Source organism: Temnothorax americanus, unplaced genomic scaffold, assembly GCF_048541705.1.
Source record: "Temnothorax americanus isolate GAGA-0224 unplaced genomic scaffold, ASM4854170v1 Scaffold10, whole genome shotgun sequence".
Taxonomy (NCBI): Eukaryota; Metazoa; Arthropoda; class Insecta; order Hymenoptera; family Formicidae; genus Temnothorax; species Temnothorax americanus.
The window spans coordinates 3,566,427-3,585,232 of NW_027509231.1; the positions used below are offsets into that span (position 1 = coordinate 3,566,427).

Genomic DNA, 18,806 nt, shown 5'->3' on the forward strand with positions numbered 1-18,806 from the left:
TCATTCCGCATAAAACGATTTCTTTTTTACACATAATTTTTTAAAATACATTCTTGTATTACCTATACTTGGATTCTTCAGTTTTGTCTCGATAATCCGTTTCTGGTATATCATTAATCTGGAGTACACAGAATGTACCGTAATCCGTCCTTGGCCACCGATCGCTCGCGACTACAAAAAAGCGCATTCCAGTATCGGGGTATCGATGCACCGGCCGGCCGTTCGCCTCGAGCACGTTTCCTCGGGTTGTGCAACGTCTCGACGCTCCGCGACGACCGCACGTTGCTGCACGTCGGTCGAGCCCGAAGGCGGTTAGCGTGGCCATCGGCGCGTGGACCGCGATCCACATACGAAACAGTGCGAGGTTTCTTTCCTTTGCCTGGCTCGAGCGCGGCGCGAAGCCGACGGACAGTCCTTCCGCGGTCTTTCCTCGCGGCGGTGTTTCGGCGGTGTTTCGGGAAGAGAAACGGAGCGGGTAAAGGGTCCGGGTGTTGTGAGGAGGTAATGGCCACGCGGGAGTAATGCCGGATGTATCCTCGTGCGAGATAAGGCCCCGCGATCCGAATGATCTGGATACCGCGGCTGTTTTCGGTAAGAGCTCGCTCTCGTCGCGCCGTTACGTGGGTATAAGTATATGTGCAATGTATGTGTAGATCGGTGATCCCAAATTTGGTTAGATCGGAAATGGGGGCATACCGTCGCACCTCTATTCCGCTTCATCGCGCAAGCTCACATTTAAATCCGAAGCAGAAGTCCTTGTGAAAAAATTTTAAAAAAAATTTCAAAGCGATTATTTTTCATGATTGTTGGCGTGTATACTCCTTGGCGATGTGTAAGCTGAAGTTAATAAATTATTATTATTATTATATATAACTTTCTCTCTCTTCTTCAATATTAAATTTTGATTACTATAAGCTTGAGAACGAAGTGAGGCTAACAATAAGTCTTTCTTATCTATATAAATACATATTTTGCGAAAAGATTCATTTTTAATCGTGTGTATCTTGAGGCCATTGATGACGTATAATGACTCTTCTCCCTCGGATTTATACATGAAGGACCTGCTCTCAACATTTCCGACATTATACACGAATCTTGTTACACGCCGGCAAGACAATGCAAGCTAAATCGCGTTACGCGGCACAATCGAACGATCCCTCGCGACGATGTTTCAGCCTGTTTGCTGTCGTCGTCGATTACATCGGACAAGTCCCACAATGTCGAGAATAATTAATATTCAACAGCCATGCTCTCTCTCTCTTTCCCTACCCGCACTGTTATTTTTCTTTCTCCTCTCTGTAACACACGTTGTACACGCTATGTACGTAAAAGGAGCGCTAACGTGATTCGCAGGACAGTTTTTTGGTACTCATTCGGATATCGGTTTCGGCCAGCAATGTGAGACCCGTATGCAAATTACGAACCGCGTTTCACCGACGTTCTTCGAGTCGGAGCTCGTTTGTAAGAAGAGCTCGACGTCCGTCGATCCACCTCTCGACTTGCGATTAAAATTCGACTCGCGCGTCTCCCCTGAATAATTTTATCGCGAATGTTACAAAATCAATTTCCCTCTCGTGAAAAAGTCAAGGATATACATTTGCGTGCAAATATACTGAATGATTCAGAGTTACAAGTGCGCTGCTTGCAGTTATCGAACATCTATACACGAATAAATCGAATCGAAACGCCGATGACATTCCCGTGAGCGAAAGAGACTGACAATCTGCTGGAATTATTCCGCTTAAATCAGAGGTCGTCAATCTTTTCTTGTATAAAAAGGTAGATAAATATTTCTTTCAGGCTTCGTGGGCCAAGAAAGGTACTTGTACAACAAGAGAGAAAATAAATTTTCATGAATTTTTTATCGACAAAATTAAAAATGTAATATACATGTGGGCTGTAGAAAAATAGGCGACGGAAGCCTTAGTTTGTTAATTCTCGGCTTAGGCACACCGAAAATGTCGCGGTATTGCGTTAAATCGTGCAAGAGTCCCGCGTAATATAGCCCGCCGCAAAATCGGGTCGGTAATGAAAATTAATCTTAAGTAACATTATTACGCAATAACGTCAGGGATATACGCACACGTCACTGCGACGGATCGATGCACGGACGTATAGGTCGCGATGCTGTGTCGCGCACTGGCTTAACGCATGTATATAAGCTGACCTGCTCCAATATCGCCGAGATATGTGACGTTGATTCTCGTAACACGTGACGGTTTTTCCGTTCCAAGAGAATTATCTGCGCCGTCCCGACTATCACCGATTGACAAATGGTTGACTTTGATCCGTTTAAACTTTAATCATTTATCACGACGTTAAGTGTTGTTATTCTTTAAGTATATGTACATAGCGGTGTGTATAATACGTTTCACCGAGGCACCTCTATGTCACGTATCTATACGTGCCCACGTATAACCGTTCCCAGAAGACCGCCCCGGGAGGGTTTCGAGAGAGAATTTCACCAACCATCGATCTACCAATTTAGGACGATTTGCCGAACGATTTCTACGGACGTATACACATTCGCGATGCGGTTGAGTAGCGCGGTACGTGGAGGGCGGGAAGAAAAAAGAGCGACCTCGATGCGTAGCTCTTCAATTCGGACGTTCTCTCCAAATATTTTAAAAACTTTCCTTTAGTCCAAAATATTCGCAAAAATTCGATTAGCACGCACAAAAGTAATATTACGGAGTTGACATTCGCCATCCGTTGCGTGAAATGTTATCACCCTTTTTACGATGACAATTGTTACCTTCTATATTTTACAAAATATTTTCTCATTTTTTCGTGTTTGCAATTTGAGAATCAATGTAGTAGAGCTCCGCAGTTGTTTATATAGCTGCTGTCGCATACACTCCATTTTTCGTTCCCAGCATCGACCCTGCTCCAGCTGTCGGTGTTACCGCGAGCTAGAATGCGACTGGGTTTCCTGTTCCGATCGTTTGTCGCATTTATTTGTCGCATTTATTTCTTATTTGTCGGAAGTAAAACATTTTCTCGATAAGTATATAAGTTTCGACGTTTGTAAAACGACGAGTGAAAGCGCGGAGATTAATGTTTCGTTCGAACTTTCGATAATTTTTGTCACGCGGAACTTAAATTATCTATATACGATAAGATTCGCCGATAAGATAGATACTTGGAATTTTAATCCTTTCCGAATTCGCACACCCAATATCTGTGAGTCATCAAATTGTATGACTAAACGATACGATTGTTCAAAATTGCGAGATAAATATAAATCGTTTTGAATATGTTACTGTAAGAAAATATATTATTTAGTTTCGAAAAATGGATCGCGTGATATTGTCGAACGTGATTGAACTGCGAAGCGATTTATGCGATATACGACCGGTGGGAATTTATTGGCACGGTTGCTAGGACTACTCGATGCGGAATCACGTTTTCATAATAGACAGACGCAGGTGGAAATGGGTCAGGCCACGAGAGTAAGTTATCGCACCTGCATATGGAACAATCGAATCTTGATACCATTGACTAGTCGACGGCTTGCTTAATGGCAGTTCAGGAAGTGAAAGCGCGTCCCTCGCAAATCGTTTACACTTAATTACCATAACAATGTGATATACAATTTAGAGAATTTAATTCAAGAATTGCACAAGTCATATGCTAAGCGAGTTTGTACATGTTGGTTGTAAAATTGTTTATTTCGTTTCTCACTACGAAATGAATTAGATCCGATTAGAGAGGTGTCGGTTCTTCTCTTAAGAGTTATTATTCTCGCATATCTAAAAATGTTTTCCATCCCCAGAAACTCTCCGACTTCTTCCCGATCGAGCCTCCATTCCTCCGAGGTTAGCGTTATCAGCTTTCGCACGATTGTCTTGCCGCGTTCGATTTCTCGCCGAGCTCTCACGGGGCGTTCGATCCGACGATAATTCATCCCAGCATGCGAGGAGAGCTGAGAAATCGCGTCAAGGCAGACAAAGAGTAACTCCGCCTCTTTCAATCGAATAGACACGTAGCGCGATATCCAATATCTAGATAAAAGAATTCGGCTTCGGACCTCGCAAGTCTTATCACACATCGTTACAACAGCTTTCATTGCTTCTTTTGGTGAAAGTTAGGTATTTATCGAGGGTAAGAACCACAATTTATTGAAAATATATTTGTATAATATATTTTGTATTTGTTGAAAAGTAATAATTTAAAAAATCTGCAACGCGTTATATATATGACATGCAAATAATTTTAATTATTTATATCACGCAGTTGTGTATACATATAAGGTAAAGGTACCAATACCCGGATATGTACTTATATATATCTGGACACCTTTATTATTTATAAGTATAACGCGAATTAAAATCGAAGATAAAAGTATTTTTTCTTATAGTTTGAAATTTCACTTATAATATCCAAACGTTTATTTTCATAATTTTTTTAAAGGCATCCAGACACAGGTACGTGTCCAGATATTGGTACATTTACCTACTCTTAAGTGTCCGAGTATTGGTATACCTTTACCTTAAAAAGCGTTGGTTTCTGTGCCCATAAAAATGAAGAGTCTGAAGTCTGAAGTCGCTTGTGCCATATAGGTACCGCATCACAATGACGTGTTTTATTTCGAGCAGCATCTGCTCTATTCTTCGTGAGACGCAGACGGCATGGCCGAACGAATTCCCGACGACGCTATCGAAAAATCGATAACGCTTCCCCAATTCAGCATTACGTGCGAACTTGGCGAAGCCAGAACAATTTCACCAAATTTCTATATGTACAGGTAGATACAATTCAATAAACTCGTTTGGATACGAAATATGGTCTTAAATCGACAATAAACGTGTAATTTCATACGCGAACCGTTATCTTCCAGAGAGCATTTCGTGCAAGTAATAAGCACGAAGCAAACTCTCCTTAAAAGTCAACGACGTAAATGGATTACATACATATTTGGAGAGCTATATTGAAACTCAACTACTTATACAAGTTTGTTAAAATATACTAGTGTTACGCTCAGATTAAATCGCGGTCCAATTTATTTGTTGGAACGAGATTTAATGAATGGTTATTTAAAACAGATTTAACTTAATTGTGTTATTTATATGTACTTAAACGAGTTCTGTTAAATGCGAAAACTTTTTCCTTATTAAGTTGCGTCAACATACATTTTATTATTTATTATGATAATAAAATTTAATAGTTTCTAAAGTCTCTCAGCAATATATTTTAATTTTGACTAAATAATCTCATAATCGAGCAATCTAAATTTTCATTTCGAAAAGTGATCATAAATTCAATGCGTATAGATTTTTCTCGTCGATTTTCCTTATCGATTTTCTACACATTTTTTGCGGATGACTTAAGACCAAACCGCGAGATTTACTTTGATTCGGAGTTCCGCGCGAAAGAAAGTGCAGACGTTGCTGTTGGAAACAGACAGGAAGTTGGAAACGGTTTGTTTGATTCCGGCGAGCACTTCGCAAGGAGCACTGCATCCGGCGTCGTGGTTCAATCCTGTATCTTTCTTCGCCTTTCTTTCTAATGTTTCCCGGTAAATCTGGTAAATGCGAAAGGTCTGAAAGAATAGGTATACAAAACAATTCGCGGATATCCCTTTTTTGTTTCGATGTCAGATCGGTCGACGCCGGTGTTTCGCAGATGACTTTTTCTCCGTGTCCCCATCGGATTTAAAATCATAAAGTTTGTACGTGACAGCGATAAATGTATATTTCTTTGTCTTTTGCTGTGCTGAATGCTTTTCTCTTTTTTAAATAACTCTTTTAAAATTTAACTAAATATTGAAATTTACGACATAATTTACAATTTACAATGAATATATGTATTTTAAGAATACTTAATTTTTTAACATTAAAGGAAATTAATTTTGAACATTCTGTCGTGTATATATATATATATATATATATATATATATATAAATGAAATTAACTTCTTGCCAATAATTTTTCTTTACTTTAATGTTAATCTATTTTTCATCAAAATCGCATCTTGCAGAATCAGAAGCATATTTTACAATATCTGATTTTATGCGAGTTGCAATTTCTATATAATGTTCCACTCGACTGACGTTTTCTGAATGAATTTATGCGCCAGCGAAAGACGTCCCGAGTTCCCTGTATTTCCGACAAACTCAATGTAAGTCGGAAATAAATCATGAATAGATCGAAAAGAGAGGCTAACGAGATAGAGAGCTATCCATAGCTTCTTAATTCTTTATTCAATGTTGGGCCATTTTAACACTTCTGCGTGGGTTCTCTTGGAGGAAAAGAAAACCTAAGCAATCATTGAGCGAAAAAAGTTGATTAATTTAAGGAGTGCACTTGAAAATGATCAAAATATATCAACTTTTTTAATTTAAAAAACTAAATTGTTTTATTTTAAATTACACAAAATAATTTTTGGATATCTTATTCGATCTTTTTCAAACTGTAAAATTTAAAAAGAAGCATCGAAAGTGTAGCCAATCATATGAGTAAAAGAATTTAAAAAAATGTTTCGAATATATCATGAGAAAATGGAACATCAGAGTAAGTTCTGCCCTTTGACTTCGCAACTGTAATTTCTCCCTTAATCCTTGGCATTTCTCCGCTTTAGACGACGCAAGAAGTTCGAGATGTATATCTCCGATGAGATAGTCGCGAAGAGATCATGCTCGCCTCGAACAGGCGGTCTCTAAAGATGGAGACCGAGAGAGATCCGTGCCGTGGGCTCTCGTAATAGCTCCGTCCATCTAGTTGCCTAGGTACACCACCACCTTATACCTATACCACTTGCAAACCTACTCATAGCTACAGGCGACCTGGGTGGAAGTCATTCCAAGCTAGAAAGCGCGTATTACTTCTTCGTGCTAATACAAAAACTCTGCATTACAGACTTTTTCATATATACAATTTCTTTATATTTCTCGCGGAATTCGTTAAAACTCCCGATTTCCTGACTCTCGATAAATCTGAGAAAGAGATTTTTTACAACGTATAGCATATAAAATAAAGTTGTAAATCGAAAATTGATTATTTGATTACGTTAAGAATCTCTTATATTTTTCTGATGCTTTCACGACGATCGTCTTAAATTGATACACGTATATACCATTTTTTAATTTTGTGTTGACCGACAAGAGAGATCCAGTTTGTAAATAGAACGTTGTCTTATCTGAAGGCAAGTCCACTGTGCAAGAGCTTATTTTCTTCTATTGCCACAGCAACTTTTTTCGCAAAGTGACCCTAATGAATACGGCACACTAGTACGCGCCGCATTCCGTCCGCACGATTACGGTATATCCATTGATAGCTTGTTTTTATTAAAATCTTTGGAAAGTGTCACATCTATGACAATTTTCTTCGCAACAAGACTCGCTCTAAAATTAGCACCTAATGGTTTCGCAACGATGATTAATAATCGTTTTTAATTTCAGCGAACCAAAGTTCAGCGATCTTCCATTCAACGATGTTTCTCGTGAAACTTATCGTTTAAAATTAAAACAATAAAATATACGTAGATTGTAAAATTGTTATTTTACAATCTATGTATTATATAATATATATATATATTAATTTTTCCTACTATATGGGGATTTTCTTCAGCGTTGAGCGTCGGTTACGCCATTGGTTCTAATCGCGAAACGCGACGCCGCCGGGCTCCGTCGTCTTTCACCGTGCTCGCTTCGCGGATAGTGGCCTTATTGCCCGACCAAACCGCGCCTAAGTGTGCGTTCACGTGCCTCGCAAATAGTCCGATAAATTCCGCGGGATACACACAGCCGAGAAATACATCGGAAGAAAGGCCGCTGCAGGTGGCTGCAGCGGCGAACGCACGATGACTGTCGATGACTGAGCGGGTTCGATCGGGGCTTTAGGCTTTAACGCTTGTCGGCGCGAGCGTTTGAGCTCTGAATCGCTCTCTGATCGTTTCCAATTCCAAAATTAACGAGTATGAGGAATCCACGTGGGAGAATTTATGAATTGTTTTGAATCTCTGAAATTTTCTTTTTATACGGAAACTCGGTTTCCTCGAAACGTTCGTTGCCTTAAAAGGAAAATTGTTGCAATTAAAAGAATATACGCGCGAATTTGGCGTCTAAAAAATAGTTTTAAAGGCTGTGGAAAGGCTCTATCTTGTTTGTTTGTGATACTCCGATATAATTAAATCTTTCTTTCGCGAAACATTCTTATTTAGAAAGTTGAGTAATAAACTTGTTATAAAAAGAGACTATACTTTGTACATTTTACTTGGCAAGTAGCTTTGTCGTTACGTATCGCAGAAGTTTGGTATATCGTATATAGATTATTATTTCGTATTTTACTCGGATTCTTTTCTGTCGTGCGATTGTATTCGCCTACTTTACATTTCTCACCACGTCCGACTGCGGCGAGATGCGTTATTTTTCTTGGCTGATGCGCGACGTCGGTCGCGTGGGCAATGCCCATGGCCGAAATCCATATTAAGAACTTCTACTGCAGTTACCATGGATTTCACATCGTGTTTTTTCGATTGCATTAATTCGAGTCGCGCAGATATTACAAATATGAAAATAAAACTTTTATGTTCGAGAGATACATTGCATAATTTAAATTTATTACGATATGCTGGAGAAAGAGAAAAATCTGTGTCGGTATTTGTATTTTCGATATACCGTAATAATGTTTGTGTGATTTATATACATCAATCTGGAAACGAAAATGTTTAATGCAACTTGCATGACTGATGTGACTCGATATGGAAAACGTTATTTAGCATAAAAAAGATTCATCTTACTCCCAAGTTTGAAATGTTATTATTAATTGTTGGAACATATTTGTATGTTACGTATATAGAAACTTTCGCGCAGAACGTCTATGGATCGTCTACAAACTGTGCTAACGTTTAATTTGCGCGTCACGTGTATAAGCAATTAATCCAAAAAAGGCAGGCTGCGAGCGTGGTAGATGATTCAAGAGTGAACCGACTTGCTAACGAGCGGATACATACTGAAATACTTATCCAACAAAGCTTAAACTTCCTGCTGCCTGATTATTAGACTGTGTATTATCTCCGTACGACGATTATTATCTTCTCGGTAAACAGTATCTCTCCTGTTCTTCCAAAAATAATTATTTTTATTTCGTATATGTGCGTGTATTATGACTTTTACATTTACGTATTGTGACGTATGATTTGACAAATATTGATAATTAATTGCTACCATTTTATTTATGTCGAAAATTAAATCTTGCGGTCAGAGAAGATATAAATTTTTTAATTTCGCTGAATTGTTGGACTGCATGGATAGCACAACGAAAATATAACATACTGTAATATAAGAATTGAATTGAAAATCATTTTTCAATAATTCTTTCATCAGTTTTTCTCCAGTTTACAGTGAGATTTAAATGCCTGAGGGAAGCTTTGCAAGGAAAGTTGTCTCGGGACTTAAGTCATTTACGTAAATGAAAGCTGACGTCTTCGCGTCTGTCTTACTCGCGTTTTCCGTCGCGGAACAACGATCTGAATTGCAATCGGGTGCCGACGGATATCTCGGTCGGGCTAATAAAGATCGATGACGCGGCTGATGGTCGTGGATCACCGATCCGAGACCATCGTCCTCCCCCTCCTCCCGGTTAATCGGATCGATCGAATCTGAATCCGCTACCAGTCCTGTGTATAGTGCAGATTCCGTGTCGTGTCATCACAACCAGTTGTTAGCGATGACACGGCTTCTTTTTATAGACGAACGTAAACGTCATGCACGCGCACGTGCGTGCGTGCGTTGCTTCGGTGAGTCGGTTCCTGCCAGACACGTGTGCTAGTTTACATACGCGAAGCCATACGCGAAGCGTATATACGGGGTGGCCCGAAGAGGCGGCACTTCGAGCATTCAGGACCTTTCGGCCAACCTATTATTAAAACCTCTCCCGAGATATTAATAGTTTCTGAATCACGGAGAATTTGTAAACGAAGTCCTTTCGCGAGTTAATATTTCGGGGAAGCGAATAAATAAAGAAATTTTAATCTTCACGTAATTTTATGATGAATTTCAATGTGTTTCTATTTTGCTAGAAAATAACAAAGGAAAGATATATATATAATATATATGGCTCATAAGAAATTTTTAAAAAATTCAGATTACATTTTATGTTTGTTGTATATACATGAATCTAATACATGGATGAGAATTTACATTGAAATAGTTCTGTGAGACACCTCGTATGTTTGCATTACATGCAACATTCGTTGCACACGTAACATTTGTCAAGGAGTAAATGCAACGCAAATAAACGGAAATGTCATCACGATTTTGCCAGAGGACTTGCCGATCACGACGATCGATTTCGACCTGGTATCTTTGTCTCTTTGCAATTTACGGTCACGATGCCAGAGGAAAAGCATGTTAATAGCACGTAATTATGTACTGCGATTTGATCGAACGATCAAACGATCGCGGAGATACAAGCCAAAGAACGGAATTAATCTATTCGCGGTGTTGATCTACTACGGATTACACGGGTCATTCTTCCGTTCGATCAATCAGTCAAGCACTCGACAGGATTATGCAACAAAAATTAAAGACTACCGTTGAATAATATTTTACGTGATCGTTCAATAAAATAAAGTAATGACAAGGAATTTTAATTAAAGATTTGTCTCGCTTAATTAGCAGTGAGATAAAAAGGAATCTTTTTCTTGTTCTTTTCTTTGAAGGATGGATTATATATATTTTTTTTAATTTGTTGCACAACGAACATAATGTACTTTGTATTGAGCAAAGACTCGACGTAAAAGGATAACAAATGCTGAAAATAATGAACCTCTGTTGGCTATAAATCTTAAGGAAGCAGCTCTTTTAGATATTATTTCATTTTCGTGTATGATTTTGGTTTTTACATTTATTTTTAAAATAAATGTTACTTCTATTTTCTTATTTGTGTATTTGTAAAAGTGAACCCATCTATTTCATCGAGATTTAGATACGTTTCGTGGAAATCACATTCATGCTTATATGTAGATCGCATCGATCTCACTCTAACTGGATATAAAATCATCGCAATCCTCTTTCAATTTCACGGCTCGAGGAGCACCGCTCCGAAACTTTCCGAAGTCGGTGCGTTTTTTCGGCGCGGCTGACGTCAGAAACGCAGCTTCGTTGCACATGCTGGAAATTGATTGATGGTTAAACATTTTCCGCGGGGCTATTACATGGCAACGAAACCGCTCCTATGTGGACCGTAGATAATAATGCTAAGATAACATTGTTATCCAGGTAGCAACCGATAATCGATGCCCCGGTACGGTAACCTGCCACTTTTTTTTTTTAATTGAAGTAGACCATCGGTGCAGCGTGTCATTCAGTCGCCAGTTGCAGTCCGCGCTTGGCGCGAACATCGGTGATAAAGTCAATCCAGTTTATCCTATGTCGCTGAAGCTAGCAGCGGGAGCTAGCAGCGGAACGTCCCGCGGACAGGGCCGAATATCATGTGGGTTCCTCAGGGGGTCCGAACGTATCGTAGGTTAATTATTATTAGCCGCTGGGCTTTTTTTAGATATTATTAATTAATGAAAATTAAATTTATTTATATATAAATATTTTTTGCAATACTCAAACTGTTTTTTTATCGGTTTGATATAAGAACATGTTTTAATTATTATTGATTATTCGATAAATAATTGTAGAACATAGCAAAGAACGATTTTCTCCAAATTTTTAGGGGATCACGTCCTTGTGACAACAAAACGATTTAGAAGGTATTTGCAACAATCCGCGGTTCCCCTTAATTGTTATTAATTTTTTATTGACAAATTATTCAGCGGCGACCAATCGCAAAGAACGATTATCTCCAAATTTTTATGGGATCACGTCCTTGTGATAACAAAACGATTTAGAAGGTATTTGCAACAATCCGCGGTTTCCCTTAATTGTTATTAATTTTTTATTGATAAATTATTCAGCGGCGACCAAACGCAAAGAACGATTCTCTCCAAATTTTTAGGGGATCACGTCCTCGTGACAACAAAACGATTCAGCAAGTATTTGGGACAATCCGCGGTTTCCCTTAATTGTTATTAATTTTTTATTGATAAATTATTCAGCGGCGACCAAACGCAAAGAACGATTCTCTCCAAATTTTTATGGGATCACGTCCTTGTGATAACAAAACGATTTAGAAAGTATTTGCAACAATCCGCGGTTCCCCTTAATTGTTATTAATTTTTTATTGATAAATTATTCAGCGGCGACCAAACGCAAAGAACGATTCTCTCCAAATTTTTAGGGGATCACGTCCTTGTGACAACATAACGATTTAGAAAGTATTTGCAACAATCCGCGGTTCCCCTTAATTGTTATTAATTTTTTATTGATAAATTATTCAGCGGCGACCAAACGCAAAGAACGATTCTCTCCAAATTTTTATGGGATCACGTCCTTGTGATAACAAAACGATTAGAAAGTATTTGCAACAATCCGCGGTTCCCCTTAATTGTTATTAATTTTTTATTGATAAATTATTCAGCGGCGACCAAACGCAAAGAACGATTCTCTCCAAATTTTTATGGGATCACGTCCTTGTGATAACAAAACGATTTAGAAAGTATTTGCAACAATCCGCGGTTCCCCTTAATTGTTATTAATTTTTTATTGATAAATTATTCAGCGGCGACCAAACGCAAAGAACGATTCTCTCCAAATTTTTAGGGGATCACGTCCTCGTGACAACAAAACGATTCAGCAAGTATTTGGGACAATCCGCGGTTTCCCTTAATTGTTATTAATTTTTTATTGATAAATTATTCAGCGGCGACCAAACGCAAAGAACGATTCTCTCCAAATTTTTATGGGATCACGTCCTTGTGACAACAAAACGATTTAGAAAGTATTTGCAACAATCCGCGGTTCCCCTTAATTGTTATTAATTTTTTATTGATAAATTATTCAGCGGCGACCAAACGCAAAGAACGATTCTCTCCAAATTTTTATGGGATCACGTCCTTGTGATAACAAAACAATTCAGCAAGTATTTGGGACAATCCGCGGTTCCCCTTAATTGTTATTATTTTTTTATTGATAAATTATTCAGCGGCGACCAAACGCAAAGAACGATTCTCTCCAAATTTTTATGGGATCACGTCCTTGTGATAACAAAACGATTTAGAAAGTATTTGCAACAATCCGCGGTTCCCCTTAATTGTTATTAATTTTTTATTGATAAATTATTCAGCGGCGACCAAACGCAAAGAACGATTCTCTCCAAATTTTTAGGGGATCACGTCCTCGTGACAACAAAACGATTTAGAAGATATTTGCAACAATCCGCGGTTTCCCTTAATTGTTATTAATTTTTTATTGATAATTTATTTTCTGACGGTCGATAGCAAAGAACGATTTTCTCCAAATTTTTATGGGATCACGTCCTTGTGACAACATAACGATTTAGAAGGTATTTGCAACAATCCGCGGTTTCCCTTAATTGTTATTAATTTTTTATTGATAAATTATTCAGCGGCGACTAATCGCAAAAAACGATTCTCTCCAAATTTTTATGGGATCACGTCCTTGTGATAACAAAACGATTTAGAAGGTATTTGCAACAATCCGCGGTTCCCCTTAATTGTTATTAATTTTTTATTGATAATTTATTCTCTGGCGGTTGATAGCAAAGAACGATCTATTTGTTATCACAAGGACGTCATCCCATAAAAATTTGGAGAGAATCGTTTTTTGCTGTCGACCGCCAGAGAATAAATTATCAATAAAAAATTAATAACAATTAAGGGAAACCGCGGATTGTTGCAAATACTTTCTAAATCATTTTGTTATCACAAGGACGTAATCCCATAAAAATTTGGAAAGAATCATTCTTTACGTTTAGTCGCAGCTGAATAATTTATCAATAAAAAATTAATAACAATTAAGGGGAACTGCGGATTGTTGCAAATACTTTCTAAATCGTTTTGTTATCACAAGGACGTGATCCCATAAAAATTTGGAGAGAATCGTTCTTTGCGTTTGGTCGCCGCTGCATGATGTATCTATAAAAAATTAATAACAATTAAGGGGAACCGCGGATTGTTGCAAATACTTTCTAAATCGTTTTGTTATCACAAGGACGTGATCCCATAAAAATTTGGAGAGAATCGTTCTTTGCGTTTGGTCGCCGCTGAATAATTTATCAATAAAAAATTAATAACAATTAAGGGGAACCGCGGATTGTTGCAAATACTTTCTAAATCGTTTTGTTATCACAAGGACGTGATCCCATAAAAATTTGGAGAGAATCGTTCTTTGCGTTTGGTCGCCGCTGAATAATTTATCAATAAAAAATTAATAACAATTAAAGGGAACCGCGGATTGTTGCAAATACTATCTAAATCGTTTTGTTATCACAAGAACGTGATCCCATAAAAATTTGAAGAGAATCGTTCTTTGCGTTTGGTCGCCGCTGAATAATTTATCAATAAAAAATTAATAACAATTAAGGGAAACCGCGGATTGTTGCAAATACTTTCTAAATCGTTATATTGTCACAAGGACGTAATCTCCTAAAAATTTGGAGAGAATCGTTCTTTGCGTTTGGTCGCCGCTGAATAATTTATCAATAAAAAAATAATAACAATTAAGGGGAACCGCGGATTGTTGCAAATACTTTCTAAATCGTTTTGTTATCACAAGGACGTGATCCCATAAAAATTTGGAGAGAATCGTTCTTTGCGTTTGGTCGCCGCTGAATAATTTATCAATAAAAAATTAATAACAATTAAGGGGAACCGCGGATTGTTGCAAATACTTTCTAAATCGTTTTGTTATCACAAGGACGTGATCCCATAAAAATTTGGAGAGAATCGTTCTTTGCGTTTGGTCGCCGCTGAATAATTTATCAATAAAAAATTAATAACAATTAAGGGGAACCGCGGATTGTTGCAAATACTTTCTAAATCGTTTTGTTATCACAAGGACGTGATCCCATAAAAATTTGGAGAGAATCGTTTTTTGCGTTTGGTCGCCACTGAATAATTTATCAATAAAAAATTAATAACAATTAAGGGGAACCGCGGATTGTTGCAAATACTTTTTAAATCGTTTTGTTATCACAAGGACGTAATCCCATAAAAATTTGGAAAGAATCGTTCTTTGCAATTGGTCGCCGCTGAATAATTTATCAATAAAAAATTAATAACAATTAAGGGGAACCGCGGATTGTTGCAAATACTTTCTAAATCGTTTTGTTATCACAAGGACGTGATCCCATAAAAATTTGGAGAGAATCGTTTTTTGCGTTTGGTCGCCGCTGAATAATTTATCAATAAAAAATTAATAACAATTAAGGGGAACCGCGGATTGTTGCAAATACTTTTTAAATCGTTTTGTTATCACAAGGACGTGATCCCATAAAAATTTGGAGAGAATCGTTTTTTGCGTTTGGTCGCCGCTGAATAATTTATCAATAAAAAATTAATAACAATTAAGGGGAACCGCGGATTGTTGCAAATACTTGCTAAATCGTTTTGTTATCACAAGGACGTGATCCCATAAAAATTTAGAGAGAATCGTTCTTTGCGTTTGGTCGCCGCTGAATAATTTATCAATAAAAAATTAATAACAATTAAGGGGAACCGCGGATTGTTGCAAATACTTTCTAAATCGTTTTGTTATCACAAGGACGTGATCCCATAAAAATTTGGAGAGAATCGTTCTTTGCGTTTGGTCGCCGCTGAATAATTTATCAATAAAAAATTAATAACAATTAAGGGAAACCGCGGATTGTCCCAAATACTTGCTGAATCGTTTTTTTGTTACAAGAACGTGATTCCCTAAAAATTTGGAGATAATCGTTCTTTGCGATTGGTCGCCGCTGAATAATTTGTCAATAAAAAATTAATAACAATTAAGGAGAACCGCGGATTGTTGCAAATACCTTCTAAATCGTTTTGTTGTTACAAGAACGTGATTCCCTAAAAATTTGGAGAAAATCGTTCTTTGCTATGTTCTACAATTATTTATCGAATAATCTATAATAATTAAAACATGTTTTTATATCCAACCGATAAAAAAACAGTTTGAATATTGTAAAAAATATTTATATATAGATGAATTTAATCTTCATTAATTAATAATATTTAAGAAAAGCCCAGCGGCTAATAATAATTAACCTACGATACGTACGGACCCCCTGAGGAACCCACATGATATTCGGCCCTGTCCGCGGGACGTTCCGCTGCTAGCTCCCGCTGCTAGCTTCAGCCACATGTTTATCCTGCGGTGGAAAATATTGTTACTGTGCGGTGCGGCTATCTGTCCGCGATATTTATTTTTAGATAAACGCAACAACAGAGCGTTTCAATAATTGTATATAAAATTATGCAACTATAATCCTGTTACATGTTACGGTAACTAGAAAATAAAGAACAGATCTTTTGCTGACATTTGCAAACTTTTTCAAGTTACATTATTTGTTATCGTTTTTTAAGAATCCTTTTATTTTCCTGCTATTTCTTGTTCCTTATTTTTTTTTCTTTTTTCTCTAATCCCGGAAAGGTCATTCCAGAATTGTTTTCATTTATTACCAGATCCCGTTAAGCGAGTTGAAATTAATTAGAAGCACGTTTACGTTCTTTAATGTTGAAAAATTATCTGTTACGGGTGTGCGAGGATTGAAACAAGTAAAAACATACAGGTAACAAATTTTGCGACAATAAAACTTGAATGACTCCCCAACGTTCACCGTCGCGGTCGTCGACGTTATCAATCTGGCCGCGGTGAATGATTACCGCATCCAGCGGAGCGTTTTTACAGAAGCGTCGGAAAACTTCCTCGGGCTACTTTAATCTTCATAACAGACGGCACGATGCACGATATGACCTCGTCTCGTACGACGACCACTCCCATCCTCCCTATATAGCCCTCCAGCTTTCGCTCCCTTCCTTCCTCTTTTTCGTTCCCGTTCGGAGCCAGGCTCGACAAATTGATTAGATGTGCAATTTCGCGTGCCAAGTTGCCGCCCGTCCAGGAGAGTTCTCCACGAGGAATTTAGGAGCTCGCGAGGGACACGTCACGAACCGTATAACACGACCGCGTTGACTTTGACTTCTATTTTCGATACTTGTTTCCGCGTAAAATTTCATTCTCTTTTTTCTTGGAGAAACTTGCACGACGAGGCAGAAGTCATCGATTAAATGAACATCCGGCGGGGAATTTTGGAGCAAATTGTAATTTTAAAGTTTATTTTAAGCAGGAAAAATAAGTATCGCGTAAAATTTCAAAATCGAAGCTGACGCGACGTGAAAGTTTTAAAAGTCGTGCAGAAATCGGGAATATTATAGTGCCATTTTTGGCTTTCCTTCATTCCTTCCTCGATTCCTTCTCATCCAAGCGTATATTATGGGAAGCAAAACACGCGAGATACATATAGCAATTAAAGCCTCGAGCCGGCGAGATCGACGAAATCAATGTAAAATCTGTGAAAACACGGAGATAAGAATAACTTAAGATTTCACAATGATATGTACGGCACACTTTTTTCCTCGTGTCTGAGCGGAATAATGCGGCAACTCGATGCATTCCGCGGGATGCTAATAAATACGAATGGTATAGGAACTTAGAACTTCGACTTCGGCCTATTAGCGTATGACACTAGTAATTTCTTGCTCTAACGATCTGTTGTCGAATAATTAAATGGAGAGAGGCTCACTTTTGCGAAACATAAATCTGGTAATTAGAAAGGAGGAGAAGAGGTATGTATATATTAGAAGAATGAAGATAGAGAGATGTTTTGAACTAAAGAAGCCTATAATACAAGCTGCAGGAATAATGAGAAATGTACATGCTTATTTAAAAATCTATATCAAAGAACTATATATCTCAAAGATTGTTTTAATGTTTATGGATTGTTGGACTTTCAACGATAACGGTGTTTAAATTAAGAAACCTGTTATTCAGTGAATGTAATTAAATTAGTTTTTTCGAACTTATGAAAATTATAATACGTGAAAGCAGATCTTTTGTAAAGCGAAAATTCCTTTAATAAAAGAGCGCTGAGAATTTATGGGACTAGTGGGCTTATCCAAGAAGGTATCGACCTAGGAAATGAGCTTCTCGTTGCTAATTTATTTCACTAATACTTGAGCTGAAAATTTTCCAATAATTGATATCTTAAATAAATGTAGAATTCACGCAATAGGAATTCTGCTAAAGAACGATTTTATTTCAAAAAAGAATCGGATTACTCGGTAAGACGCTCTGTATAGTTCTTCAGTCTACAATCCGGCATGTCGAGAACCAACTCGAGTGAAGCGGCTTATCTTATTGCTGGGTGAAAGGCACGGGTGCGAATGGAAGCGAGAATGGGGTGCGAAGACACGGTCGTGATCGATAACTGATCGCCAATTATAATTTATGTACATGCACACCGCAATAGAATTATATCTACTTCGAATCAATATCAAAAGTGAGGGAATGTAAATTTATATGACTTTGCAAAAAATAATCTAAAAACTGCTTTAAAATCTCATCAAACTTATTTCTCAACGATGCTTCTTCTCCAATTGACGCCGTGCTGCTTCAAGTTGAGCAAAAGACTGATAAAAAGATTTTAGTAATATTAAAATTATGCATGAAATCAATAAAATATTGTTTGCTTAAGATTTTCTGAAAGTTTAAAATTTTCTTTTTAAAATGTTCTATTTTAAAAACTAAGTGGCTCTTTAACTTTGTTGAAAAGTGTATATCTATAATCTAATCCTATTAAAGGGAATAACGAAACAAAAAATTAATTAGAAAATTGGTTATACTATCGAGCTCGTTAAAATCGAGCTTATTAAATCGATATTTTAAACCTATATATTTCCTTCTATAT

The 18,806-nt window shown here is 37.5% G+C and overlaps 1 protein-coding gene across 13 annotated transcripts in view; it reads left to right on the plus strand.

Moving 5' to 3' along the window:
- The window catches only part of Patronin (calmodulin-regulated spectrin-associated protein patronin), a 64,638-nt gene that overhangs the window by 22,257 nt on the left and 23,575 nt on the right, over positions 1–18,806 (plus strand). Inside the window, exon 1 of one of the 13 annotated variants that reach the window (XM_077412114.1) lies at positions 425–591. The exons of the other annotated variants lie outside the window; for them this stretch is intronic. Coding sequence (XP_077268240.1) covers positions 565–591 — 27 coding nt within the window. The 5' untranslated portion in view covers positions 425–564. Of the gene's footprint in view, positions 1–424; positions 592–18,806 lie in introns of those variants that run through there. 13 annotated transcript variants of the gene reach the window in all.